Genomic DNA, 27,486 nt, shown 5'->3' with positions numbered 1-27,486 from the left:
TGTCTTGCTAGTTGTTTGGCATAGGATGTCCAGCACTGTAGCTTGCCGGTCGTTGAGTGAAGCTGGGTGCTGGTGTTGAGATGGAGATCTCTCGGAGATTTTTGCTGTTTGATATTATGTGCAGCTGGGAGGCCTCTTGTGGACCAGTGTCCTGAAGTTGGCTCTCCCACCTCAGAGGCACAGCACTGACTCCTGGCTGCAGCACCAAGAGCCTTTCATCCACAGGGCTCCTTAATTTGGGATGATTCGTTGTCTATTCAGGTATTCCACAGATGCAGGGTATATCAAGTTGATTGTGGAGCTTTAATCCGCTGCTTCTGAGGCTGCTGGGAGAGATTTCCCTTTCTCTTCTTTGTTCTCACAGTTCCCAGGGGCTCAGCTTTGGATCTGGCCCCGCCTGTGCGTGTAGGTCGCCGGAGGGCGTCTGTTCTTTGCTCAGACAGGACGGGGTTAAAGGAGCCGCTGATTCGGAGGCTCTGGCTCACCCAGGCCGGGGGGTAGGGAGGGGCACGGAGTGCGGGGCGGGCCTGCAGCGGCAGAAGCCGGCGTGACGTTGCAGCCTGAGGCGCGCCGTGCGTTCTCCCGGGGGAGCCGTCCCTGGATCCCGGGACCCTGGCAGTGGCGGGCTGCACAGGCTCCCCGGAAGGGCGTGTGGCTAGTGACCTGTGTTCGCACACAGGCCTCCTGGCGGCGGCAGCAGCGGCCTTAGCGTCCCATGTCCGTCTCTGGGCTCCGCACTCTTAGCCGCGGCTCGCGCCCGTCCCTGGAGCTCTCTCAAGCAGCGTTCTTAATCCCCTCTCCTCGTGCACCAGGAAACAAAGAGGGACGTAAAAGTCTCTTGCCTCTTCGGCAGGTCCAAACCCCTCCCCGGACTCTCTCCCGGCCAGCCGCGGCGCAGCAACTCCCTGCAGGCTGTGTTTACGCCGCCAACCTCAGTCCTCTCCCGGCGCTCCGACAAAAGCCGGAGCCTCAGCTCCCAGTCCCGCCCGCCCCAGCGGGCGAGCAGACAAGCCTCTCGGGTGGTGAGTGCCGGTCGGCCCGATCCTCTGCGCTGGAATCTGTCCGCTTTGCCCTCCGCACCCCTGTTGCTGTGCTCTCCTCCGCGGCTCCCAAGCTCCCCGAATCCGCCTCCCGAAGTCTCCACCCGCGAAGGGGCTTCCTAGTGTGTGGACACTTTTCCTCCTTCACAACTCTCTCCCGCTGGTGCAGGACCCGTCCCTATCCTTTTGTCTCTGTTTAGTTTTTTCTTTTGCCCTAACCAGGTACGTGGGGGGTTCCTTGCCTCTTGGGAGGTCTGAGGTCTTCTGCCAGCGTTCAGTAGGTGCTCCGTAGGAGTTGTTCCACGCGTAGATGTATTTCTGGTGTATCTGTGGAGAGGAAGGTGATCTCCGCGTCATACTCTTCCGCCATCTTCCCGGAAGTCTCTCTGAATTTTTTTTTTAATCTTGGTTTAGCACTTTGCTATATACCAAGAGGTATGTATTAATTCCCACTTTACAGATGATAAAACTGAACTTTGAGAGATTATATAATCTGACAAATGGCAGAGCTAGTATGCAAACCCCCATGTCTAACTCTAAAATCAGTGTTCTTAACCAATCTATTATGAAAAAGGAAGCAATCAGAGAAAACAATTTATACTAAGGTATAATTCAGAGACTGAAAATAAATCCTTCCAACCAATTTGAATGTTATTTGCTTATCTGACTCTTATTAACCTAATTAGTTGCAATCTGTATGACTTTAGGTAAGTCCCTTAATTTATATGAACCTCAGTTTCCCAATATGTAAAATGAGGGACTTGGACTAGGTGATCTTTAAGATGCTTTCAGCAATAAAATTCTAGGACTCTAGGCAGAGCACAGAGAATTTTTAGGGCAGTGAAACAACTCTGTTTGATACCATAATGGTGGATACATGTTTGATTTGTCCACACCTATAGAATATACAAAGACAAGAGTGAACCCTAATGTAAACTATGGACTTTGGATGATAATGATGTGTCCAGGGAGGTTTATCAATTATACCACTTAGGTAGGGGATACTGACAATGCAGAGGCTGTGCATGTGTGGGGGCAGGGGGTATACAGGAAATCTCTGTACCTTCTGCTCAATAATACTCTGAACCTAAAACTGCTCTAAAAAATAAAGTCTACAAAAAAATTCTAGGACTCAAATGTAAGGGCAAACAAGGCACAAATCTTTTAAGCAGAATAACCAGACCTTTGCTGATCTCCACATTAGGCAGGTTGAATATGTCAAGGTCCATTATCACTCCTTTAGTCCCTTCTGAGAGGTCTAAGAGGACCAGTCTGTCTGCAATGCCCTGTACAGTACAATAAGAAAAAGAATAGCATTACACTGCACATGGCCAGTTACTCAGCTTAAATTCATTCAGAAGTGAGAGCTAAGGGAGAACGAATACATAGGCCTATGTGCTCTCTTATGAAGGAAGTAGCACAATAGCAATAAAAGGGACATGAAAGCAAGAAAATACTATGCACTTGAATAATGTGATCCTTTAGGCTTAACTAAAAACTGGGCTCTAACAGGGCTTAACTCAGAAGTCACAGAGTGCAGGTTTCTTTTGATGGGATAATGAGTAATAAAGATGACATGGTGCACTCAATATGTTTGTTATTGTTCTTCCGTTTATGTTTTCGTTTTGTCATAATTTCCATTCTGAAAGAACTTAGACTGATTTTTTTTGGTCTATTTTTTGGTCTATTTTAGCATCAATGTCAACACTAATGCCAAGTTTCTCTTAAAAAGAAAAAAAGATAATAGTCATAAAGCTAAAATAAAACCCAATTATCATGCAGTTCTCTCCCCAGAGATCTCATGGAAAATACTTCACATGCCTGTAGACAGCTTTCTAGGTGCCATGGTGGGCTGACCATAAACAACAGGATGGAAACTCCTAAGAGTCGATTTATCTTTGTGGAAGTCCTTTTTCCAAAGCAGCCAGGGATATGAGCGTCTCTCCTATCTTAAGGTGCAGGAGCAAGACTACCCAGGGATCTATCAGACTATGAGGCAGAAAGTGTACAGGAAGCAATCCAGCCTTGCTACTTATTAACTTTGCAAGACTGAGCAAGTCACTGAACTTGGTCTTATTTCTTGGAGTTATGAGTTATGAAGATTAATTATGTGACACAGGGCTGGCAAAGAGCAGTCCTCTCTAAATGGTACCTATTAATTTTATTAACATTAACCACACTCATAAGAGAAATGCAAAGAAAACTATGAGTTATCATTTTTCATTTATCAGACATGCAAAGATCCCAAAGTTTAACAGTAGTGTGAGAAAACAGGTATTCTCAAACACTGTGGGAATGAGAATGAACTAGCACAATTGATATGAGGGATAATTTGACAATTTCTGTCAAAGTTTAAAAACACAGGGACTTCCCTGGTGGTCCAGTGGTTAAGACTTTGCCTTCCAGTGCAGGGGGTGCAGGTTCGACCCCTGGTTGGGGAGCTAAGATCCCACATGCCTCATGGCCAAAAAACCAAAACATAAAAACAGAAGCAATGTTGTAACAAATTTCAATACAGACAAAAAGGAAAAAAAAGGTCCACATCAAAAAAAAAAATCCTTATAAAAAAAAAAATAAAAACACAACTCCCTTAATCCATCAACCTCATTTGTAGAAATCATCCTACAAGTTTATTAGTACATGTGTAAAATGATACAATATGTATAAGGATATTCAAAAGACTAGAAACAAACTAAATGTCCATCAATAACCACAACAAGGCAGTGTTACATAGTGGTTTAGAGCAGAGCTTCTCAAGCTTTAAGGGATCGCCATTTAATAGATCAGTGAAGCACATGGGTTACCAGAAAGTTTGTAAAAATGCAGATTTACTTCTTTTGATCTGCAGCAGGGCTTGAGATTATGTATTTCCAATAAAATCTCAGATGATGCCAACGCCACATGTTGGGTAATAAGGATCTAGAATACAGGCTCTGTAAATAGATTGCCCAACCTCAAACCCTGGCTCCTTTTATTAATACTGTGACTTTGGGCAAGTTGGGTAACCTACCTATGCCCTGGTTTCTTCATTTGTAAAATGACAGTAACGATAGTACCTAAGCCACAAGGTGGTTGTAAAAATTAATCAAGTGGGACTTCCCTGGTGGTGCAGTGGTTAAGAATCCGCCTGCCAATGCAGGGAACTCAAGCCCTGGTCCAGGAAGATCCCACATGCCGCAGAGCAACTAAGCCTGTGAGCCACAACTACTGAGCCTGAGCTCTAGAGCCTGCGAGGCACAACTACTGAGCCCATGTGCCACAACTACTGAAGCCCATGCACCTAGAGCCCATGCTCTGCAACAAGAGAAGCCACTGCAATGAGAAGCCCATGCACTGCAACGAAGAGTAGCCCCCGCTCACTGCAACTAGAGAAGAGTCCGAAGACCCAACAAAGACCCAACGCAGCCAAAAAAATCAATCAATTAAAAAAAAAAATGAAACAGGTGTTTAGACAAGTGCCTGGATCTAGTAAGCATTCAGTAAGGGTTAGTTACTGCTGCTACCATCACTTCAACTACTGCCATTATTATGACTACTACTGCACTAGTTGAATATTGTTGCACTATTCGAATATTGTACCTTATATCAAAATATTAACATTTAAAGGGAAAAACGGAAAAAAACTTTCCAACTAGACAGTTCACAAACAAAGAAATACTGATAGTGCGACTTCTAACAGTTTAAGAAATATGACTTGAAGGGGTCTTCCTACACTTACCAAAAACAAATATAATTGATAAAACTTAGTACTGTTAGCAATGACAAAAATCAGGCTGATGTGTGCATTGTTATTAGCAGTGTAAATTACACTGTTATTCGCAGTGTAAAGCTCTGCCCTTCTGAAGAGCAATCTAGCAATATGTAATAAGTACCATAAAAACCATTCATGCCCTCTGACTCACTAGTACTATTTCTGAGATTATGTACCCCTAACAGAAAATTCAGACGAGAAAATAAACAACTTGTAAGGCAATGTTTATAGAAGTATTCTATTTACTAACAAAAGATCTACAAACATTTCAAATTCCACTTAAGAAGGAAGAGGGCATTCAGATGGAGTGTGGAGGAAATGAAAATATAATATGACAAAAGTTAGCATATATGGTTCTGAACAGTTAGCTTTTAAAATCTTCTAGCTCCCTGGATACAATTTAACTATTTGCTGAAGTAGAACCTACCTCCAAGATATACGTGAATCTTAAATGGAAAGGGAAGAATTTAGATGGCAATCAATCAAACTTTAATAGAAAAGAAAACCAAATACCGGCTATCAAATAAATACATGGAGGAAGAGCTAGTCCAGCAGTCCCCAACCTTTTTGGCACCAGGGACAGGTTTCGTGGAAGACAATTTCTCTTCAGACCGGGGGCGGTGGGGCGGTGGGATGGATGGCTCAGGCGGTTATGGTTCAGGCGATGGGGAGCGGCAGATGAAGTTTTACTCGCTCGCCCACCGCTCACTTCTTGCCTGGTTCCTAACAGGCCACAGACCAGTAGTGGTCGTCGGCCCGGGGGCTGGGGACCCCTGAGCTAGTCTATTCTGGTCTACATGGCTCAAATGACACAGACATGCTGTTACCATGATACTGGGCCCTGGAGGGTCTTTCAACCTCTATGAAGGGGGATTTAAGCCTTTCTGAAAATAATTTATATAGAAAAGATCTAGTAAAAAGGACTGATGGAAAAATAGGCAAATCTCAAACTATTGTAAAATATCAAATTAGGAACTATGATCCTAAAAGAAAGTGGAGTAATTACACAAGAAAAGCCAATTGTTTTTTAAAAATGTTAATTTTAGAAATAGCTAAATTAAGTATTATATTAAATAAGAGTTTAATTAAAGCAGCAGGACTCAGAAAACACAAAAGAATTTGTGACTAAGTCAGATGAATGTCAACTTGAGGTTTCCCTTGGATTAGGATGATGAGCCCATTGTTCAAATCATGTTTTCAAAGCCTATTCCACGACTAACTACTAATTAAGAAGCAACATTACTAATGACAGCTTTCACATATTTTTTTGTCAGCTTACTAAATATATTTTAAGGCAAAATGAAGTTTTCCCACATGACAAAATGAAGCCATTACTTCTTGTGTGTTAAATAGAAACTGCCTAAAAGTGTAGCAATATGACAGATGTATTTATAACCACTATGCTTACATACCTTTGCTGAAATTGCTAATGTGCAGGCAATTCCCAGTTCTCCACCGCCAACCACAGTAATTTTATTGACTGTTTTATTCTCATGATTTGCCCAGTTCTTTGAATTTACATCTGAGACACCTAAAAAGTAAAGTGAACTATCATAAGAATTTAAAAATATCAAAAATCTTTCTAGCATCTTAAAAAAAATACACCAAAGTTCAATAACTTGGACAGAAAACATGGTACTAGGCACTCCATAACAGACATTCAAAAATATTGTTGAACAAATGAAATGTAAGAAAGACAGGAATCTCATAATAAATATTCCACTAAATAGAGGCTATCATTTTAAAAAGAAAATATCTTTCCAAACATTTAAAAAATATTATATAAGAATCTTAAAAAAATAGGATTTCCATAATTCTGAAAAACATTGTGATTCTTACTGCTCTAGTCTACAATGCAAAAAAATGTTTAACATGAAATTTTGCAAGCATGGGTATTTTGCTTTATCCTCAATGAGAAACAATGAGAATCATAGATTCTCTGGTCCAGTATACTGAATGAGGCAAAAAGCCACATAAACATATAATGAAAAAGGCTTGGGATCATTAATATATATCAAGTGGTTTTGAAAATAACAAATTATTTTAGCTGTCAGGATAAAAGTAATCTTTTACATTTTAAGAAACCATATTCATTGGAACTGTATGGTAATACTTACCTTACGATAAACATATAGGAATTTTTGATTCAACACAGATATGTACATATACAAGCATGTATTTATTTAGAGAAATCAAGTAGCAGAGAGTAAAGGATATTAATGAGAAACTGTAAACTCATAACTCTTATGATTAAACAAAAATACAAACCTTCAGTGATTTTTGCAATATAGGCTAGCAAGTCTACCTGCTGTGCCTCATCAGATGATGGCAGAGAATACAGGGGAAGTTCTTCTTGAAACTTGGCAATCATTTCTTTAATTAATCCAACAATGACAGATTTAGGCTACAGAACACACACAAAGGGAAAAGTTATGCAAAAATTTTGCTAAGGAATACTACCTTGTTACAGAGTTAGCCAAAAGAAAGTATTACGTCATGCTCTCATTTTTCGAAAACTACCATACAAATTATATGATACTTTTAACTGTTTTAATACATTTAATCGAAAAAAATTAATTTTTTAGCTGAAAAATAAAGGGAGAAATGCTAAACCCACATCTCCAAAAAGTGGGAAAACAGCATAAATGTGCTTACTAGCAGAGTACCTATATCTGGGAATGGTCTTGTCTGCCTTTTTTTAACTTTTTATTTTGAAATAATTGCAGACTTACAGAAAAGTAGCAAAAAAATAGTACAAAGAATTTCCATATACTCTTCACCCAGATTACTCGAATGTTAACATTTTATCAGATTTGCTTTCTTAGTCTCTTTTCCTCTATTTTCTGAACCGAGAGTAAACTGAAGATATGATACCCCTTCACCCCTAAATACTTTAGCATATATTTCCTAAAAGAAAGAACAAAACATTCTCCTATATAACCACTATCAAATCATAAAATTAATACTGATATTTATCTAATCCAGTACCGTTCATTTTAATTTAACTGGTTAAGCAACCTTAGTGAAATGCACTTAACCTCTCTGAGCTTCAGTATTATTAGCAATACAATGTGAATAATAAATCCCAATAATATGAGAAACAAATGAGCTAATGTATGCAAATTGTATGTTGTGAGTGTAAAATACGTTTTTTATTATTATTAGGAATATTCAGTGGCTTGCTCATTCTAAAAATTGCTTAATTTCTCAGAGTCTAGGTTTCACTCTAATAAATTTTTTTTTTTTTTTTTTTTTTTTTTTTGTGGTACGCGGGCCTCTCACTGTTGTGGCCTCTCCCGTTGCAGAGCACAGGCTCCGGACGCGCAGGCTCAGCGGCCATGGCTCACGGGCCCAGCCGCTCCGCAGCATGTGGGATCTTCCCGGACCGGGGCACGAACCCGTGTCCCCTGCATTGGCAGGCGGACTCTCAACCACTGCGCCACCAGAGAAGCCCACTCTAATAAATTTTTTATTAGAATAAAAAAACTCATATCCTTTAAAGACTAAGCAGATAACGTAATGTGTGAAGTTGTCAAGTGTAAGAAAATTTGGGGAGATGGTCACTGTGGTAAATTGCAAAGAGTACATGTATAGTCATTCAAATTCATATTAAGAACAAAACAAAGCAAAATAAAACCACTGTGCTGTTCAAACAAAATTCTGTAGGCCTAATGCAGCACACTGACTCTCTTGGGGAAAATGTCTTGGCCTAGATGACCTCTAGATTCCTTCTAGCTCCAAACTCTGTAGAGTTATACTATGTAATTCCAACTGCACGTGGAACTTAAAGTTTACGTAGTACTTTTAAAAATCATAACATCATACTTTTTTTAATTGAAGTATAGTTGATTTACAATGTTGTGTTATAGCTTCAGGTGTACAGCAAAGTGATTCAGTTTTATATATATATATATATATATTCTTTTTCAGATTCTTTTCCATTATAGGTTATTACAATATATTGAATATAGTTCCCTGTGCCATATTATCTATTTTATATATAGTAGTGTGTATCTGTTAATCCCAAACTCCTAATTAATCCCTCCCCCTCCCCCAAATGTAGTTCTTCTTAATAGGGCCATTTAAATAATATAATATCTTCTTAAGACTAGTTTTAGCTTATAATAAAGAGGTTCAGAATAGTAAAATGAAATCAATACTGTCTGATCTGAAATCAAGCACAACCTTGACTAGATTATAGGACTACCTCTGAGTATTTATTAAACAAACAAAACTATGAAAAGAGATGCCAAAGAAAACCAGAAAGAGGAAACAGGAAAGATAAATTCCCACAATAGGGCACAGATGTCAAAATACTGTTAAAGGATAGTATTTTTTTTTAAAGTTGTAAAAATGGATGAAAGAGATAAACAGACAATTCAAAAAAGAAGAAACGTACATGATAAATAAATGTATGATAAGATTTCAATTTCTCAAATAACCAAAGAACTAAACATTAAGGTTAAGACATCATTTTTGTCCTTCCAACTAACGAATTTTTATCATGCCCTATTTGTCACATTTAACTGGTAATCTTATTTAAATCACCAAGTAATGCAAATAATGTACACGTTCATAAACTAAAAGATTAATGTTTCCCCACCTAAACTCCACTACTGACAATTTGGTATGCAGCTTTTCTTTTTCTATTTCTTTTTTTCTTCTTTATAAAAGTTTTATTTATATGAAAAAAATAGAAAACCATAAAACAATATGAAATGCATCCACAATTGCATATCCTTTTACAATATGTATATAAAATAAGAAGTGATAATCCTAATGCCATCCTTTACTTCAACCTCACTCCTCTCTGACAGATCCCTGTCCTCCTGTCCTACAACTTTCTGGGTATATACAAATATATTATAAATTATCCTTTCATAAAAGTTGTAGTTACTTACAAAAATGAGAGCAGATTCTACATCCTTCTAAGTAAATGAACCATAGAGATAAGCAAAGGTTTGTTTTGTTTTAATGATAGTACCTTCTTTTATAGCACCCTTTAGAGCAAAGGTGCTATAAAACAGGTACCCCCCATACTGATTTCTATTGATGGTAGAATTACAACATTTTGTCTACCTCTTGGAGGCCAATTTGGGAATATATAAGAATAGCCTTCAAAACATTTTAAAACTTTGATCCAATAATTCCATTCCTAGAGATTTATCATTAGGAAATTATTAAAGATTTATAAGATATATACATTTATATTTACATATATATTTAAGGATGCTCATTATTAAATTTCTAACAGAGCAATCTACATCAGGCAACCATTAAAAACCATGTGTTTTGAAAATATTGTTTAATATGGAAAAATGCTCAATATAATGATAGATGAAATATGCAGAATACAAAATTGCATAATGTGAGGGCTTGTATTTTTGTTCTGTTTTGTTTTGTTTCTGTTTTTTAAGTCTGGGCCATTTATTTTTATTTATTTATTTTTTTACTTTTATTTTTATTTATTTGGCCGTGCCAAATTAGTGGGATTAGTTCCCCGAACGTGTGCCCCCTGCAGTGGAAGCGCAGAGTCTTAATCACTGGACCACCAGGGAAGTCCCTGTGAGGGCTTGTAAAACACATAAGTTACAGTTTCATGCATCGCTGTGGGTGAATTTTTAAAACTTAATGCTCAGTTAAAACACAGCATGTAATAGAAGATTATATACAATAGGATTCAATTTACATAAAGGTTAAAAACAGGCAAAACTACAAATAAATACACATATTACATAAGAATCTTTACTGGGGAGGAACTAGGAAATAATGCCCAATATTTTGCTAGTAGCTCTTCATTTGCTTTATCAAACAGCAAACAACTATAAAAAGACAGGGAGCAAACAATCGTTGCCTCCCAGACCTGGAGAGAGCAGCTTCATGCAGGGTTCTGGGTCTTGGGTGACCCTGGGGACCTCAATTTCAAATTATTTTTAAAGACCATAAGAAGAATTATCATTGAAAGAAAATTCACTAACTTATTTGTACCATTAGGATCAAAGATAAATATTCAGAAAAATAAAAACTTTTAAAAGAAAATCCAAATTGATCTTACATGGCTCCAGTTTTGGAGATACGGCAAGTATATTCTGCCTTGAGCATCCACATGTTTTCCAACTAAGATTCCCATATTTGCAGTTGGCTTTAAGAAGCAAATGGGGGGAGCAAAAGGGTGAGAATCCAAAATCCACAAACGAATTGGTATGTTATATGTATTACCTATTTGAGACAAAATAAACACATCTTCAAACAATAATGAACCACACACATTATATTTATGGTATAGCTAGGTGGCATTTTAAAACACAAGTCTAGTCAAGTTTATAGATAAAGGATTTATGTAAACTGAGGCCTATTTTCCTATTTTCATCCACATTCACATTGGAAATATGCTCCCATTAAAGCACCAGTATAACGTTTAAGGAAATATAATCAAGACAATGGCCAGCTTATTCAATTCAATTCAATAAATATTTATAGGACCTACTGTGCTAGGAGTATGGGATACATCTTCTTTAGGTAACCTTCTTTGCTCCACCCAATTTATTTGCCTACAAGTCTGTTTCTCTTTTTACACTATAAACGTCTAGAGATGATTATGTATTATTCATTTCCATGTCCCCTACAACAAGTATAGTGCCTAACATACTGGATACTCAATAAAAATTTCTTATATAAATAAGAATGAATGAATGGGGACTTCCCTGTTGGTCCAGTGGCTAAAACTCCACACTCCCAATGCAGGGGGCCCAGGTTCGATCCCTGGTCAGGGAACTAGATCCCACATGCCCCAACTAAGAGTTCACATGCTGCAACCAAAGATCCAGCATGCCACAACTAAAGATCCCACGTGCTGCAACTAAGACCCGGTGCAGCCGAATAAATAAATAAATACATATTTTTTAATGAATGAATGAATGAACAAATGAAAGATGCATTTGATACTGGCCCTCAAGTTGCTCATTAATTGCAGATAGTGTAACATACAAGCTGGGTTAGATACATACAACTTAGAGCTGAAAATAACCTTAACAGTCACCTTGTCCAGTGGCTCTTAAATTTTAGTGTACTGAGATAGGAACCCAAATGAAAGCTCTTCCATGTACATGTACCATGTAACCATGTACCATGTACTGTGTAACCCTGTACCACATACTATGTAACCATGTATGTCATGCCTACTGAGAGCCAAAATCTCTGACTGTTTTGGTTTACAGGAAGCCCAAAGCTAAACCTAATATAAGTGCAAAAACTAACCTTAAACTAGAAATTTGATCAATTATCTTAACTGTTCTATTGTATCTCCTGATATTTATTCCTGCTTTCACAGTCTTAATGCATATGTCTTTCAATATATTTAAAATCATGGCTGCTCAGGAGCACAAATGCCTAGGTTCAAATCCTAGTTGCACACATTACTAGCTATATGATTTTAGGCAAGTTACTTAACTTCTCTGTGCCTCAACTCCTTCCTCTACAAAATGAGAATAATAAAAGCTCCTACCTCATAGGATTGTTGTGAGGATAAAATTAGTTAAGGTACATAAAATGCTTAGAACAGTACATGACATGGTAAGTACCATGACGGGTTGGCAATTTTTACAGTTTACCTCAAACCCACTTTGGAAATAAGCAAGGTATAAATAAAAAGTTTTCTTCTCCACTGCAATCTTTTTCTTACTATGGAAATCCTCTACTTTTTTCATCCTGCTTCCTCCTGCCCTAAGCACAATGATACTCAGCTCTGTCTGCATATTAGAAATGCTTAAGGAACTCTGAAACATACCAATATCCAGGCCTCTCCCCAAAAGTTTCTGATTCAGTGGGACAGGGTCTGGACAACATTTTTTAAAAGCTTCCCATGTAATTCTAGAGAACTGAAAGTCACTACATAATAGAAATGTCCTAGTACTATTTCTACTATTTTATATCAGCAGTTCTCAGAACCATATTCCTCTTCTAATTTTATATAAGTATTAAAAAAACTTTTTATTTGGGTATAATTGATATATAACACTGTATTAGTTTCATGTATACAACGTAATGATTCAATATTTGTATATATTGCAAAATAATCACCACAATAAGTGTAGTTAACATCCATCAACATACATAGTATCTAAGTACTTACAGTATGGATACAGGCATAGCTGTTGGTACTCTATGATTATAAAGTCATGTGATCACAGCACCACAGAGTGACCAACAGGTATTGAGATACATCATCACATTCCTCCAGAAGTCACTCTGTCTAATGTTATATACTCTAGACCAGTGTTTTTCAAATGTTGGTCACAATAAATAAGTCATGAAATTAATTTAGTAGGCTGCAAACAATAATATTTAATTTTAGTTATATACATATATAACTATGTATACGAAAGTATTTCTTATTGTGGGTCACAATCAAACATTTATAAGCCACTGTTTGGACCATGCAATTTTTTTTTTTCCATGCTGTGCAGCATGTGGGATCTTAGTTCCCTGACCAGGGATTGAACACATGCCCCCTGCATTGACAGTGCAGAGTCCTAACCACTGGACCTCCAGGGAAGTCCTAGGCCATGCAATTTTTTTTGTTTTGGAGTGGTAGTCCCAATCTCGATGGAGCCATTTTCTGATGTTAATCACTACACATTAAAGAAAAGGAAAGGAATGTCTATTGAAGGTATCTTCCTGGTTGATCAAGGATCTGCTGCCTCGATCAATGCCTCTCCCCAGCAGCATTCATGCATTTTAATATCACACTCCTGGCAAAGCGCATGGTGAGCCTGATTCCCATGTCTATAACTTGTAAGATTTCACTACTGGTATTCTCTGTGCCCTTCTTCCTTCTTTCTCATTCTTTTCTGTCAGTAAATGCCCTGCCTCCTACCCTGCCCACTTAATTTCAGTAATTCATTAGCAAAGAGTCAGGACTCCTGGTAGAGTCCTCAGATTTAAAGTAATTATATCAAAAGGACATAATTTAAGTTAGTTGTAAATAAAGTTCAGATGGGTATCATCTTACTAAGATGATACACATCTCTAAACAATGGGTGGGTGAAGGAAAAGTGTCATCACAACCTTGACACAATCTTGGAGGGATAAGAAATAATCCAGAAAATTTCTGCAGGTATATATAAGGAAATATCAACAGAAGATTCACCTGGGGAACAGGACTGGATGGGAGGTTAGATATAAGCTTAACCTCATCTCTTTTCAATTATTAAAACTTTTTTAACATGAGCATGTACTATTATTATACTAACAAAACTAGTAACCAGATAAAAGTAACAAAAGCATGCAAATAATAATGGCCAACGTTTATTAGGCACTTACTATGTGCCAGGAACTATGCTAAGAGCTTTACTTAGAGTAATGCATTTAATCCTCAAAATTGTAGAGTTAGGCTCTATCATTGGCCCATTTTACAGATGAGAAAGATAATACATTCTGACCTTCTGATCAGCAGGAAATAACTAGTATGCATCACAAGGAGTTGCTATAATTCCAGTCAAAAGCAAAGGGGAAAAAGAGTGTACTACCAAAAAAAAAAACAAAAGATATTGCAGGTACCATTACTACCTTGGAATTACTACCAGCATAAGAATCAATGACCTGACTCCACCGCTCTAGGAAGATGCAGAGTGCCAATGAGTGGCATCTTAAGATAACTTTTATGCCCTCCTGTAACCTCCCCACATTGTCCTAGAAACTGAGGGCTACTAAGCAATGATTCATTTAAATTTGTAAGTTCCTCTGTCAATATGCAACTACCCTTGAAATCACTGGGGTTGGTAAGAACTATGGAATCAGTCAATCAATCAATCAATCAATCATTGGGGTGGTAAGAATTCTTTCTCTCTCTCTCTAACATCTAACCATAATAAACACAGAATACAAGTAATGGGAAACAGGTCTCAGTAAAATTCTCTAGGCAGCCAGAAAACAGTCTGAGAGCTTGGGAGGGGAGAAGAAAGGAAAGAAAATAAAAATCGACTCTATACCTGCTCTGCCTACCTCACTGCAATTTTTTCAGAGCCCACTGCTACCTACTTTCAGCCCCAACCACATTCCTATTCATAAAAACCAAACTGGATTTCTAAGCATTCTCTGTGGCAAAGGAGATGTTATGATTGGACATACACAGAGGAAGAATAAAACATGAGTGAACCTCTGGCAGTAAGTCATCATGGGGGCAGGCGGAAGCAATAAAGGAGGGTTTGTAACAGTCTAGCCACTACCATAATGAAGCACTTACTTTGAAAAAAGTCCCCCAAAATACATCTTCTTGGTGTCTGTTGGGCAATGTGCTCCTATAATACAGCGATGAATCCTTTGTAAGAGACAGCAAACTGCACTGCTCTCTCCCCATTTGGTTTCCAGATCTTCCTCAGCCCTTTTTCAGTGCACCTCCTCTTTCAAATACCCAGTAAGTTCATCTATTCCTAAGCCCTTCAGTCAGTAATCAAAGAAACTAACTCAATCATTCAACAAATATTTACCAAGCATTTTCTATAAGCACAGCACTGTATATTAGTGATTTTGGATGTTATTCCTCCTGAGATTATTTGCATTTTAAAAGGGGAATGGATTTTTAATGGTGGAATTTCAAGCACCACTTCAGAGAAATAATTGGAACCAATGCTCCTCTGGTGTTCTTCAAATCATACTAGATAAGCAAGCTCCTATGACACCCATCTGACAGGTTAGTCCTGTTAAACGTTGAAGGAAGTAGGTCTAGACAAACAGAATTAATTATAGGGAAGTTAGTGATTTTTTTTTTATTTTTGGGCAAACACTTAGCTATTTTAACCTGTCAGGTTATCTGCAAATATGTTGCTTTTTCTGAGCTTTAATGGCACCTGTGTTTTAAAAATTTCCTATTGGGTTTTAAGTTCCAGTCTGATACCAGCTGTGTGGACTCAGGTAAACCACGTGACCAGGACTCAGTTTCACCAATAGAATGGGGATAATGCTACATCATATAGAGGGAAAGGGAGGGGAACAAAACATTCAGGTAATGGGAGAAAAAGGTGGGATCCCTGCAGTTTGCTATAGAAAGCAGAGTTAACTCTCCACAAGCGCAGGCCTATGTCTGTCTTGCTCGCCTCTGTACCTCAAAACCTAGCAGAGTAGTGGGCAGATAGTTGACATTCAATAAATAAATATTCGTTGAACTGAACTGAATTTGTTGGTATTAACCTAAGCCTTCCTTCACTGGGACAGCATTCTGCTACATCCAGTAAGGTTCAGTATAGATCATATACATGTTAAAACACTTTGAGGGGAATTCCCTGGCAACCCAGTGGTCAGGACTCTGAGCTTCCACTGCTGGGGGCCCGGGTTTGATCCCCGGTTGGGGGAACTAAGATCCCGCAAGCCACATAGCGTGGCCAAAAAAATAAATATTTAAGGACTTCCCTGGTGGCGCAGTGGTTGGGGGTCCGCCTGCCGATGCAGGGGACGCTGGTTTGTGCCCCGGTCCAGGAGGGTCCCGCATGCTGCGGGGCGGCTGGGTCTGTGAGTCGTGGCCACTAGGCGTGCGCGTCCAGAGCCTGTGCTCCGCGGTGGGAGGGGCCGCGGCGGTGGGAGGCCCAGGTACCGCAAAATAAATAAATAAATATTTTAAAAATAAATAAATAAAAAATTGACCAGCTCGTAAAAATGTTCTTTAAAAAAAAAAACAAAACCACTTTGAGAATGTTATGGAACTAAACAAATATAAGTTTTAATTAAACTGCTCTTTTAGAAAATCCCACATTTTCTCAACTTCCACACTTACCCTGATACATCACAGGAATAGTGCCGGTGAAGTTCAGCAGGTTTTTCTGGGAACTATCTTTGAAAACTGGAAGAAAAAAAAAGCCCCAGAATGCACAATCAGAAGTAGGAAGAACTGTATTAAAGTGTGTGCATGTACATACACACATACAGAAACGCACATAATTTCTAAATACCATCATCTAGGAATCAGTAAATATGTTGACAAGGGCAAAGAACTAAATGATGTTCTCTTAGAAAGCAGAGCAGGTAGTTGAAAGAACACAGGACTTAAGATACTGAAATCCCAAGTTTTTGGCCGACTTTTCCTACTTAGAGGTGATGGAAGAAATTTTCACATATTGAGATATGGAGAAGTCATCCTAGCTTATACATTATTTAACTTAAGCTTTATGCTAACTAGAATAGCCAGTTTTGTGGCCCATTAAACATACATTGTACATCTGCTTTAATCATTAAAGAAAAGGGTGCATTGTCCAGAAGTAAAGAATGTCTGTTTTGAAGACAGAGATAAATGCCTCCCTTCCCTAAAACATCAACGCTAGCACCCCTTCAATGATAAAGCTCCCTTCACAGGCGCCAAGGCCATGCTGACTCATTGTGTGCATGCTCATTTGTCTTTTTTTGAAACCTTGAAGGAATGCACCCCTGTGATGTTTGATGTTCTTTGTTCTGACAGATATAAAACTGTGCTGAAAACCATGCTTCTTCGGAAAGCTCTTCAGAACTATCTGAGGCTATAGTGCTCAGACTGGCTCAAATAAAACTCTTTTCTATTCCTATTATAGACTGTTTATTATTTCCGTCGACAGAGGCATGTGACTTTTGGTTACTTCAACCTCTTTGAACTTCAGTTTCATCATCTATAAAATAAAGATATAAAATCTATAAAGACTGCATCATAAAGTTGTCACAATGATTAAATGAGATGATGTGAAAACCCTTAATAAGAAGTAAAGGATTATAAAATGTGGGGACATTATCAAATAACTGCCACATGTAACATCAGTTATAAGCACTTTCAGATATCAGATTATAACTTTTATAATCAGAAAAAAGAAGTTAGTTTTACTTTTGAAAGTGACCTTTTAGAAGGATTAATAATTATCTTTGCTTTCTCTAACTCCATTATTCTCAACCTTTTCTCAATCTTCACATCCTTGAAATTTCAACTTACCCATCTGGGACACACTGATGGAGAATCAATGCCCTAATTTCTGAACTGAATACCGAAAACACGACATCTGGTTTCAAACTGTCAAACTGCCTTGGAATGTGGTCCTTTAAGGACTTCAGTAGCTTACTATACTATTTATGCAGGGGAAGAAAAAAGTCTAAATAGATTTGATGACCTATCAGAAAGGGAGAAGAGGAAAAGCCAGGCTGACAGAAAACTCAAGGCCAAGAGTGTACATAAGTACAAATATTTACCTTGAACTATATGGGTGAAAGGTAACAATGGGTGAAGGGATCACTCTAAGGCAAAACTAAAATGGACAGAGGAGTGGAACAGGGATTGTTTCTCAGGGACACAGAAGAACCTGAAAATGTGGTAGAGAAACTACAGGTGTAAATAGTCATTGTCCAAATTATTCAAAAAGCCAAAAGAAAAATGATTATAATATCTGACTAACATTGTCTTCAATAATAAAATGCACCTTGACAATATTAATCCTATAGCTTGAGGGTTTAATGGCACCACAGCCTACTTCCTCTAGATGGCGGAAATGAGAATTAACTGGTATAACAAAGGCTTAAATCTATAAGATTACTTATAGATTGTAAAAGAACAAGTATTATTCAAGCAGAGGGCAAGATGGACATGAGTACAAGCCCCAACTCCATGCCTAACTAGCTGTGTAATCTTAAGCAAGTTATTTAAACTCTCTGAGCCTCAGTTTCTTTCTCTGAAAAATGAAGATGATAATACGCACCTCACAGCTTTGGTTGTACAAGAATATGTAAAATAATATAGATAAAACATTTGGAAGTATATCTGGTGTTCAATAAATAGTAGCTGTTAAATCCCCCATCCCAGGCATTTATGCAGCACCAGATACCTGGGTGCTAATCAAGAGAGGCCAGACACAGGTAAGCCAGAATCTAATCACTTCTTCCACACATAAAATTAGCTATTCCTAAGAAATACTCCAATAATGCCTCAAATTTTCTAATGTATAATTCTGAATTAGACATATTTTTGTAACCCAAGCTAATTCAAATACAAAACATACCCATGTAGAATAAAGGAGTTTTTCAAAACTGTGTGTTTTGACTAATTCGTGGGTCCTGAAATCAATTTAGTGAGTCTCAATCAGCATTTTTTTTTAAAACGGTATGGAATGGAATAGAAGAGAAAACACCAAGGTGTACATAATACTTTAGTTGTGTGTATATGGGGTCATGATATAAAACACATTTCCAAGTGTGGGTTGTGGTCAGAAATTTTGAAAGATAGTAAAGTAAAATCTTTCTCAGGTAACCAGACCCTCTATATTAAGTGAAGAAGATAACTAAAACTTTGTTATTAATTTATTATCAACCATATATGTGGTAGGCAGAATAATAGCCTCCATGGATGTCCAATATCCTAATCCTTGGAACCTGTGCATATGTTACCTTACTTGGCAAAGAAACTTTTCAGATACAATTAAGTTAAGGACCCTGACATGGGGAAATTATCCTGTATGATTAGAGTGGGCCTAAGCTAATCACATTTGGTTCTTAAAAGCAGAGAACCTTTTCTCTGGAGATGTGACTACAGAAGGATGGTCAGAGAGATGTAACATTGCTAGCTTTAAAGATGAAGGAAGGTGACCTTGAGCCAAAGAATATGGGTGACATTTAGAAACTTAAAAAAGCAAGAGAATATATGATCTCCCAGAGCCTCCAAAAAGGAACTAAGACCTGCCAACACTTAACCTACAGAGACCTGTGTTGGGCTTCTAGACAAATAACTGTAAGATAGTAAATTTGTGTTGCTTTTTTTTTTTTAAGATTTTTTTTTTTTTGATGTAGACCATTTTTAAAGTCTTTACTGAATTTGTTACAATATTGCTTCTGCTTTATGTTTTGGTTTTTTGGCCTCGAGGCATGTGGGATCTTAACTCCCTGACCAGGGATTGAACCTGCACCCCCTGCATTGGAAGGCGAAGTCTTAACCACTGGACCACCAGGGAAGTCCCTGTGTTGTTTTAAGCCACTAAATTTGTGTTCATTTGTTACAGCAGCAATAGAAAACTAATACCATATAAATTTTATTAACTTAAATTTCCTCAAAAACCACAGGTCATAAAGTGTAGCTCAAAATCAGGGGATAAAAGAGAGAAATGAGAAATTATAATAAGTTTGTAGATCTCTAGGAACAAATAATTAATAGTTTAAACAATGTAGCAAAAAATAGAGGATACAATTCTTACCATAGGTATCCATGGAATATCTGAAATGTGGGAAAAACGTATTTACATTCTTCAGTTCTTCCACAGTTAGATCCCTGAACTTGTACTGAAGAGAGAAAAATGAATACTGAATAAGAATAAAATTATAAGCAACAGAACAATTACAAATTAACATTTAACTGAACACTTACTATGTGCCAGGCCCTGGGCTCTGAGTTTTACAAACATGAATAGTATTTGACTTCATCCTTTTAATAACGACCCTATGAAGTAGGCAGGGCTTATAACTGCTTGACTTTATAGAAGATGAAAATGAAAGCTAGAGAATCAAAATAACTTGCTGTGGTAGATAGCAAGTTAAGTAGTGAAGCCAGAGCTCAAACCCAGTGCCTGGGCCTTTAATCACTATATCAAATGCCTCCAAATACTTCCTGAAGGCTTAAGAAGTAGGGCAGGATGTAGCACCCCTGTCATCACTGTAAGATCCACCTCTCGTGCCTGAATATCTCATTCACTTGAGACACCCTGCATTTCCCTACCTGGTACCGCAGCTGGGTTTCAAAGGGAAAACACAAAGCATGCAAAGGTTTGCAGTCAGGTTGGGTGACCTGCCTCCTCATTCATCCAGATGTAGTCTCAGAAATACTACCTTGGTTGCCCTGTGGGCAAAATCATTTAACTTCTTTGAACTTATTTTCTCATTCGCAAAGAGAAATTATACCCACCTCCTGGACTTGTGCTAGGCATTAAATGAAAAAAAAAAAAAAAGTATGTTAAGAGTCTATTACCATTCTGAAAATGAAATTAAGAAAACAATTACGTTTACAATAGCATCAAAAAGAATAAAATACTTAGGAATAAATTTAACAAGATGCAAAACTTAGACTCTAAAAACTACAAAACATTGTTGAAAGAAATTAAAATAGATCTAAATGAATAGAAAGGTATCCCTTGTCGATAGATCAGAAGACTCGATATTGTTAAGATGGCAATGTTCCCCAACAGATTCAACAATTGCCAATCCATATCAAAATCCCAGCTGACTTTTTTTGCTCATTTGCAAAAATTTACAAATAGACCTTAAAATTCATATGGAAATTCAAGGAATGCAGCCAAAACAATCTTAAAAAAGAATTAAAAAGAGCTTCCCTGGTGGCGTGGTGGTTAAGAATCCGCCTGCCAATGCAGGGGACACGGGTTTGAGCCCTAGTAGGGGAAGATCCCACATGCCACAGAGCAACTAAGCCCGTGCACCACAACTACTGAGCCTGCGCTCTAGAGCCCACGAGCCACAACTACTGAGCCCATGTGCTACAACTACTGAAGCCAGTGCGCCTAGAGTCCGTGCTCCGAAACAAGAGAACCCACCACAATGAGAAGCCCGCGCACCGCAACAAAGAGTAGCCCCCGCTTGCCGCAACTAGAGGAAGCCCGAGTGCAGCAACGAAGACACAATGCAGCCAAAAACAAATTAAAAAAAAAAAAAGAAGTCAGAGGATTCATACTATAATCAAAAAGACAGTAACAAATGTGGGAAAGGATGTGGAGAAATCAGAACCCTCATATACATACACCACTGCTGGTAGTAAAATGGTGCAGCTGCTTTGGAAGAGTTTGGCAGTTCTTCAAAAGATTAAACACAGAGTTACCATATGACCCAACAATTCCACTCTGAGGTATATACCCAAGAAAAATGAAAACATGTCCACACAAAAACTTGTGCACAATTGTTCATAGCAGCATTATTCATAACAATCAAGAAGTGAAAACAATCCAAATGTCCATCAACTGATGAATAAAGTGTGACATATCCATAAAATGGAATATTCAGCCATAAAAATGAAGAACTGATACATACTTGGATAAACCTTAAAAACATTACACTAAGTTAAAGAAAACAGACACAAAAAGCCACATATTGTATGACTTGTGTATAAAGTACCCAAAATAGGCAAATCCATAGAAACAGAAAGTAGCTTAGTGGGTGCCTAGGGTTGGAGGAGACTGGGAGAAAATAAAATAACTGCTAAGAGATCCTATTTCCTCTCTCTGAGTCTTAAGTTTTTCACGGGCAAAAGAGATATAGCTCTACTGCCTGCCAACTTCAGCAGGTATGTATGAAGATCTCATGATTAACATATGTAAAAGTGAGATATTAAACAAAATATGTATACAATAGTAAGTACCGATAGGAAACGATGAATCGACAAAGCATACCTAGGTTACAGAAAGGCCTCTGAAAAGAGCTGTCTACAATTCACATTAGAGCCTAGAACGGTACAGAAAATTAGAGGGAAGGAGGAAGGTCATTTTAAGATGGGAAAGAATTTGGCAGAAGAAAAAGTGTATAATTAACAACTTGAGGACTAGAAACATCTCTTACTCATTTTTATTTCCCCATAGCATTTAGCACAGGGTATGGCTTCAATAAATGCAGGCTAATTGGATGGGAGTTAGCAAAGAGGCAGATTTATATGAGTAGAGTGGATATAGAAAGCAATTATGATCCAAAGGACTGAGCATCAATCACTAAGATCACTAAAACTACGAATCGATCAGTATTAACTACAGCAGGGTAAAAATGAGTCCCAGATTCAGTGAAAACAAAAGTGAATGAAACCATCCCAACTCCAGACACTACACAAATGTACAAAAGGCTGCATTGTTGTCACCTGGAATATATATTTATTATGAACCAAATAATTTTTGTTTTGTCTTCTATTTGATGTTATAAGCTGTTTTCTACATCCTTAACATCCTCTGAGAATGCAATGATTAATGGCTGCATAGGGCTATATACCAGAACTGATCTAACTGCAAAACTGACATAAAAGTTTGTCAAAAGCACTCTTTGTTAGGGCTTGAAAATCCAAATATCGCTACTAGTCGAATATGTGATTTGCCTTTCTGACGAAAAAGACCTATTTTATCTGTCTTAGAAAAATAAAAAGCACATCATTTTCACTATATATGAAACAGAGTATCTTCTTAGTGTAATATTAAGACACATATTCCATTACTGTTCCTATACCACCTAAGAGAAGCTTGTATAACATTCTCCAAGGAATATGCCTCAGACAATGCCATTTGCTTAAAGGGTGCAGGCAGGGAACTAAAGAGGAAAACTGGCCCATGAGATTCTAAAACTAAAGCAATTATACTATCATAAAAATCAGTTGAAAAATTGAGAAGTTACTAAAATTTTAACTTTATCCACTATACTACAGTATGTTTATTTAGTAGACTGATACTTACGAACATCAAGAGTACTCCTGTATGACATTGCTCAAATGTTGGACACCCTGAGGAATACTTTGTGGCATCATTTTATTAAAAAAAAAATTAAACATTAAGGAATCTTACAGATCAAATCCAATCCTATTATTTCATAACTGAGCAAATCGAGGTTAAGTTACCTGTCCAAGGTAACTTGGCCAGGGGAGTGGGAAATAGGAATTAGGGAACCAGAGAAGTTTTCTAAACTTAATATTTAATACAACTAAAGAATATATATGCAGGGCTTCCCTGGTGGCGCAGTGGTTGAGAGTCCACCTGCCGATGCAGGGGACATGGGTTCATGCCCTGGTCCGGGAAGATCCCACATGCTGCGGAGCGGCTAGGCCCGTGAGCCATGGCTGCTGAGTCTGCGCGTCAGGAGCCTGTGCTCCGCAACGGGAGAGGCCACAGCAGTGGGAGGCCCGCGTACCGCAAAAAAAAAAAAAAAAAAAAAAGAATATATATACATATAAACATATATGTACATATATATACATTTTGAAGAATAAACACTCAGGCACCAACTCACCCATGTTTGATCTAGAAGTGCTGTCCAACAAAACTTTCTGCCATGACGGAAAAGATCATTACGTGTTCTGTCCAATACAGTAGCCACAAGTGGCTACTGACACTTGATATGTGGCTGGTGTGACCAAGAAACTCATTTTTAATTTTATCTAATTTTGATGAATTTAAAGAGCCACATGTAGCTAGTGGCTACCATACTGGACAGCACAGACCTTTCCAATTCCATTACACCTGTCCGGGTGCTCCTTCTCTTAACCATTCAACTGCCTACCTTAAATTGTGTGGTCACACTCCTTTGCTTTTGCCCTCCATAGTTTTTATCGCATTTGTGTGCGTCCCTAAACACCACACTGTTGTTTCGTTGTTTCTTGTTTTAATCAAAATATAATCTTGCATATAACCTCCAATTTTTTTCACTGAATATAATGTTTCTAAGATTCACTTGTATTGTTGCATGTTGTAGTTCATTCATTTTCACTGCTGCATAGTGTTTTCCATTGTGTGAATGAGTACAGAACAAATTATCCTTCCTTCTGTCAATGAACATTTGGGTTGTTTCTACTTTTTAATGATGAGTAATTCTGTGAATGTCTCTTGCTTCATATATTATGAATTCTCTATGGTAACTACCACAGAGTTTAAAATTCCCATTCATCCACATCCTCCAAACCCTTTGAAATGACCTTAATTTATGACAATCTAGTGAGAGAAAATGGTGTTTTACCATGCTCTCAGTTTGCTTTTCCATGGTTACTAATGGGTTGAGCAAACATTCATTTCCCTGATTCTTCTTTTGTTTTTTAAAAAATGATTATTCGTGTCTTTTGTCCAATTTTCTATTGGTTTTAATATTGATTTGTAGGCTAATTTATATATTCTGGATACCAATACTTTGTCAATTATGCATTACAATATTATTCTCCAAGTTTGTATTTTGCCTCTTCACTCTCTTCATGGTGTCTTTTTATACATAAAAGTTCTTAATTTGAATGCAATCAAATTTATCACTCTGAGTATTTTACGTCTTGTTTAAAAAATGTTTGCATACTCTGAGTCCATGAAGATTCTTTCCTACATTTATCTCTATACGTTTTAAAGCTCGTCTTTTACACTTGAATCTTCAGTCCATGGGGAATTTTTATGTTTGGTCAGAGGTAAGGGTCCAATTTCATTTTCGCCTGTATAGATAATCATTTGTCTCTGCATTCTCCTTTCTGTAGTTATCTGCAATGCCTCTTCTGTTTTATATCACATTTCCAAACACGTGTGAACATGGTTCTAAACCCTCTAGTCTGTTCCACTGGTTAATTTGTCTGTCCTACACCAACATCACACTAAGCCTCCATTACTAGTCTTCACATCTGGTAGAGCAAGTCCTACACCTATTCTTCTTCTGTAAAAATGTCAAGATTATTCCTGGCCTTCTGCCCTTCCAAATGATTTTAGAATCAGTCTGAAAAGTTCCCCAAATACCCTGTTAGAATTTTGATTGGAATTGCATTGGCTCTATAGATCAATCTGGAGAGAGCTGACATCTTCACATCCATGAAGCTGGAATATTTATCTAGGTTGGAATACTTACTAGGTTTCATTTGTTTTCAATAAGATTTTTCATGCTCTCCTTACAGTTGCTTGATTTTAATGTATTGTTCACTTCACAAATTTTTCAGCAGTAAAATTATTTCTAAGTATTAAGTTATTATATTATTTGCCTACCTTGAGGGTTAAGGAACTTTGGAAATATCTGCTGGACTAACGTGTTTCTAAATGGTCTCCTTAATTTACACATTCAACAGACATTTATTAAGCACCTAAGTGCCAGACTCCATGCTATGCACTGATGATAAAAAACAAAGACAAAAACCTTCCTCAACTATACTGGTCCCACCCTTGAGAAAATTATTGTCTCTCTTTTGCCTTTTTCCTGCATTCCAGTTCCACCAAAATTATGAAGTTCTTTTTCTATTCTCAGCTTAGCAATTCTTCCCCCTGGACAATACACCATGCTTCCGTCACTGAAAAACTTGATAGAGTGGTTCTTTTAATTTCATGTTCTCTGAAGAGGAGACAGGAAGGGTGTAATCCTAAGGACGATGATACTTCTCTTCCTACAAGACCTACACACCTGTCACAGTAGATAAAATCATTCAAATCAAGTATATAAACAATTTCAATCATAAGGCTTCAAAACCTCGAAGGGGTGTACAAACTGCCCCAACAAAGAAAGACACAGGCAAACCCAACTAAAGAGAGAGCAGTTTATCTTGAAAGGAAAATGTAATCAAACGAACCAGAAAAGTATGTGCATGTATATGATTCATATTTAACTGCTGCCATTACATTTTGCTACTGTTTTATTCTGAATGTATCATGTCTCATGCTTCAATAAAATTTTAAACAAAACAAAAAAACGGCATAAACGTACCGTTTCCGCATAGGGAAGTTTTAAGAAGCATTATGAATCATATAACTAAGAAACTGGTGGAAAAGGTGGTTGCCTCAGACTGTACACTGGTGGGGAATCAGAAAGCCTGAACTAAGAGCCTGGTGTAACACTGAAACTGGCGTTAGTCATGCCCGAGAAACGCAGGTCAGACTTCCGGGTCAGCCCTCCACCTCAACCTTTCAACATTACGAGGATCTCTTCCGGGCCTTCCAACCCTGTCTTCATTCTTAAGTCTACACAGGTCTTTCATTCACTGCACAGTTACTCAGCACTCCGTCGTGTCAGGTTAGGTGATGGGAATTCTACAGCACTCTCTGCCATCAGAGTTCACCGCCCGAGTAAGGTTTGTATGTAAATAATTACTCCACGATGTGATAATCGATATTTCTGAAAGCAAGTAAAGGAGGTAGTGATTCTGTTTCTAGGGAGTGACATCTGAGTTGAGTCCTACAAAGGATTAGCCACGCGAATCATTAAAAAAAGGGGGTGGGGTGAGGGCAGGCCATTTCTGCAGAGAGAAAGGCATGGTTAAAGGGACTGGCGAGGGCTGGAAGCTGAGACCAAGAGAAGCTGGTGGCGTGAGAAGGTCTCACAGCAGGTGGAGGTTGGGGGATGTCGGATTTGCAGGCGAAGCCAGAGCCCCGGCCTCGGGAAGGAGAGGTCCGCGCCCTCCCTGCGGCCACTCCCCGCAGCCGGCTTCAGGCCAGCCCACCCCCCGCTCCAAGCCCCTTGACAAGCCGGGGAAACGCCCCAAGGAGGTGGCCCGGCCAGGGGTGGAAACGCCCCCAAGCCCCGGCGCCCCAGACCCTGCCCGGCGGGCTAGCCGCACCTTGCCAAGCAGTCGCCTCACACCCTCACTGTTGAACTCCATCTCCAGCCTGGACCGTGAGTCGGGTTCTGAGACCCCAGCCCGGGAATCTCCTTCCGCACTGTCCTGGACGGGGGCTGCCGAGGATCAAACTTCCCGAGCGGTTCAAGGCCCCGCCCCTTCCCAGACTCGAAAGTCCACCGGTGTCCAACGTCCTAGGCTCAGCGAGGCTCCGCCCCGAGTCGCACCACCGCTCCTCCGCGAACCCTGAGCGCGTTCAGAAACGCGTGAGCGCCAAGGAAACCACGACCCAGCTTGCTGGAGGGAAACTTGGGGACATCGGTGAAGACAGGAATAGGAAGGACCCGAGGAGAAGCAGTAAAGGAGGTAGAAGATATTGGCGCTGTTCTGGGAGAGAGTTTCGAGAAGGATATGATAAATTCAGTAGAGTATCGAGAAAGATCAAGAAAGAC

At 38.6% G+C, this 27,486-nt stretch overlaps 1 protein-coding gene across 11 annotated transcripts in view; it reads right to left on the bottom strand.

The window, feature by feature from the left end:
- UEVLD (UEV and lactate/malate dehyrogenase domains) overlaps positions 1-27,166 on the bottom strand; it is a 53,399-nt gene extending 26,233 nt beyond the window's left edge. The window contains exons 1-8 of one of the 11 annotated variants that reach the window (XM_033409108.2): positions 27,035-27,166; positions 26,185-26,592; positions 19,977-20,061; positions 16,559-16,624; positions 10,847-11,010; positions 7,060-7,195; positions 6,204-6,322; positions 2,224-2,326 (exon numbers count right to left, since the gene is read on the bottom strand). In XM_033409108.2, the coding sequence (XP_033264999.1) occupies positions 2,224-2,326; positions 6,204-6,322; positions 7,060-7,195; positions 10,847-11,010; positions 16,559-16,624; positions 19,977-19,989 (601 nt within the window). In that variant the 5' untranslated portion in view covers positions 19,990-20,061; positions 26,185-26,592; positions 27,035-27,166. Of the gene's footprint in view, positions 1-2,223; positions 2,327-6,203; positions 6,323-7,059; positions 7,196-10,846; positions 11,011-15,034; positions 16,442-16,558; positions 16,625-19,976; positions 23,172-26,184; positions 26,593-27,034 lie in introns of those variants that run through there. The other 10 variants (XM_033409115.2, XM_004263904.3, XM_033409125.2 and 7 more) reach the window with 10 other exon arrangements.
- Positions 27,167-27,486: the final 320 nt, after the last annotated feature.

Source organism: Orcinus orca, chromosome 8 (assembly GCF_937001465.1).
Source record: "Orcinus orca chromosome 8, mOrcOrc1.1, whole genome shotgun sequence".
Lineage (NCBI taxonomy): Eukaryota > Metazoa > Chordata > Mammalia > Artiodactyla > Delphinidae > Orcinus > Orcinus orca.
The sequence above is the reverse complement of the archived record's forward strand: the minus strand, read 5'-3'. Positions and strand labels throughout refer to the sequence as shown.